Source organism: Bidens hawaiensis, unplaced genomic scaffold (assembly GCF_021521415.1).
Source record: "Bidens hawaiensis isolate Kalapana, Puna unplaced genomic scaffold, B.hawaiensis_p1.1 tig00016952_1, whole genome shotgun sequence".
NCBI classification, from domain to species: Eukaryota; Viridiplantae; Streptophyta; class Magnoliopsida; order Asterales; family Asteraceae; genus Bidens; species Bidens hawaiensis.
In genome coordinates, this window is record NW_027492569.1 from 465576 (window position 1) to 467618 (window position 2043).

Sequence of the window (2043 nt, forward strand, 5' to 3'; positions counted from 1 at the left end):
ATTCCCGCATCAAGGAGTTTGATGATTTCTTTCTTAACGACCTCTAGCATTTTCGGATTAAGCCTCCGTTGAGGCTGAACGACGGATTTGAAATTATCCTTTATGACGATCTTGTGAGTGCATAATGAGGGATTAATCCCTTTGATGTCAATAATCTTCCATGCTATCGCCTCCTTATGCGCTTTCAGCACTTTCAACAACTTCAACTCTCGACCTCCGTCAAGGCAGAAGCGATGATGTCGAGTAGCTTCCGCTCCTAGTCCAGAAATGCATACTCCAGATGATCGGGTAGATCCTTAAGTTCTAAGGAAGGAGGAGGGCTCTCAACAGAGGGTTAGTCCCTCGGATCCTCTGCATGATCTCAACAACTGACTCTGAATCTAGGGGTGTTGACACGGTGTCATCCATCAATGGTTGAGTGGTCATGGCAACCATCTCGACCTCTAAAATCTCCCTATCGAGGATATGTGGGTCCAAGGTAGGTCCGCCACATATGTTAGTGAAAAACTCCCGTACATGTGATACGATGGTGTCAACGAAATACAGGGAGTCGTCCGCCGACTTGGGGTGCTTGAGTGACTGTCTTACGTCAAAGGTGACGTTATCATCCTCAAATTTCAGAATCAATTTGCCTTCACGGACGTCGATTAACGCCTGTGCAGTGGCAAGAAATGGTAGGCCTAAAATGAGCGGGACACTATCATCTTCATTGATATCCAGAATGACAAAGTCCACAGGGAAGATGAACTTGTAGATATGAACAAGCTTGTTTTCGACCACCCCTCACGGATATTTCACGGAATTATCGGCAAGTTGGATACTTATTTGAGATGGCCTCGGTTCACCAAGACCCAACTTGCTGAACTCCGAATACGACATGTGATTGATGCTGTACCCAAGGTCAGGCAAAGCATGTTGAACCGTATCATCGCCTAAGATGCAGGGAATTGTAAAACTCACAGGATCGGCCATCTTTTCAGGAAACTTGCTCTGCAACACTGCAGAGCACCCATCACTCAACGGAATAGAAGAGACCTCAGATAGCTTCTCCTTATTAGAAAGAATGTCCTTGATAAATTTAGCATATTTGGGCATTTGAGTAAGCGCCTCAAAGAAGGAATGTTCAGGTGAAGCTTCTTGAGAAGTTCGAAGAACTTGGAGTTTTGCTCATCGTCTCTGTCAGATCAGAGTCTCCCAGGATAAGGCAATTGGGTTTGTAGACTCTCAAAGGTGGGTTAGATGATGATGAAGGTTTATCGGCTGACTTCATACTCGCTTGAATAGTATGCTGGTGTGCCTCGGCTTGAGGAGGCTCCATCTGGATCTCCTCGTCCATCTGCTCCTCTTCATCGATCACAGGTGTGACAACACTCGAAGGATCAGTCTCTCTTTCTATTCTTGCACCGCTCCTAGTAGTCGCTGCTTTGGCGAACCCTCTCGGATTTTTCTCAGTATTACTCGGTAGTGAACCCGGTGCTCTCTCAGATAACTGGATGGCAATCTCTCTGACGTGACGCTCAAGATTAGCTAGAGATGTGGCTTGGTTCTTCAGCATAGCATCGTGTTCCACAAATTTCGCCTCATTTGTCACTCGGTTCCTCTCATCTCGCTTCAGTAGCTCAACCATCATCTCCTCCAGTGAGGCTTTTTTCTTCTCTCTCCCCACTTGTTATGAACTTTCTTGACCTGAACTCCCCTGCTCGAATAGATTTTATCGACGCTGGTTTTGGTATTGGGCTTGGTAGCCACTGGCTTGTCCCCCTCGATAGTTATTCTGATTTCTTCAGACAGTGTTCTCGTCGAAGGAGGGGTTCTGATATCTGAATGGGTTGTTGACAAAGTCAACCCCCTTTTGATTGCTACCCGGCTTAACAGGACAGCCAATGGTGTCGTGAACCCCTCGGCAAACCTCACACTTCGCGACGCTCTTGACGGTAAGATCTTTAACGAGTTTTTTCAAATCATCAATCTGAGCCTACATGCTAGTGTTCGAATCGACCTAAAGTACTCCTCTCGATGACGTGGTATAATTTCTGCCCACTT

The 2043-nt window shown here is 46.3% G+C and overlaps 1 protein-coding gene across 1 annotated transcript; it reads right to left on the minus strand.

Moving 5' to 3' along the window:
- Positions 1-303: 303 nt before the first annotated feature.
- On the minus strand, positions 304-1095 carry LOC143552622 (uncharacterized). The gene is made up of 2 exons (XM_077042791.1): positions 822-1095; positions 304-704 (listed from the first exon to the last, which is right to left on the minus strand). Exons 1-2 carry the CDS (start codon positions 1093-1095, stop codon positions 304-306), a joined length of 675 nt encoding a protein of 224 aa, XP_076898906.1.
- Between the last annotated feature and the right edge of the window lie 948 nt (positions 1096-2043).

Coding starts and splice junctions, on each gene's coding strand:
- LOC143552622 (XM_077042791.1), bottom strand. CDS start 1,095: ATGCCCAAATATGCTAAATTTATCAAGGACATTCTTTCTAATAAGGAG. Junction 705..821: donor ACCGAGGCCATCTCAAATAA/GTATCCAACTTG, acceptor ATATCAATGAAG/ATGATAGTGTCCCGCTCATT.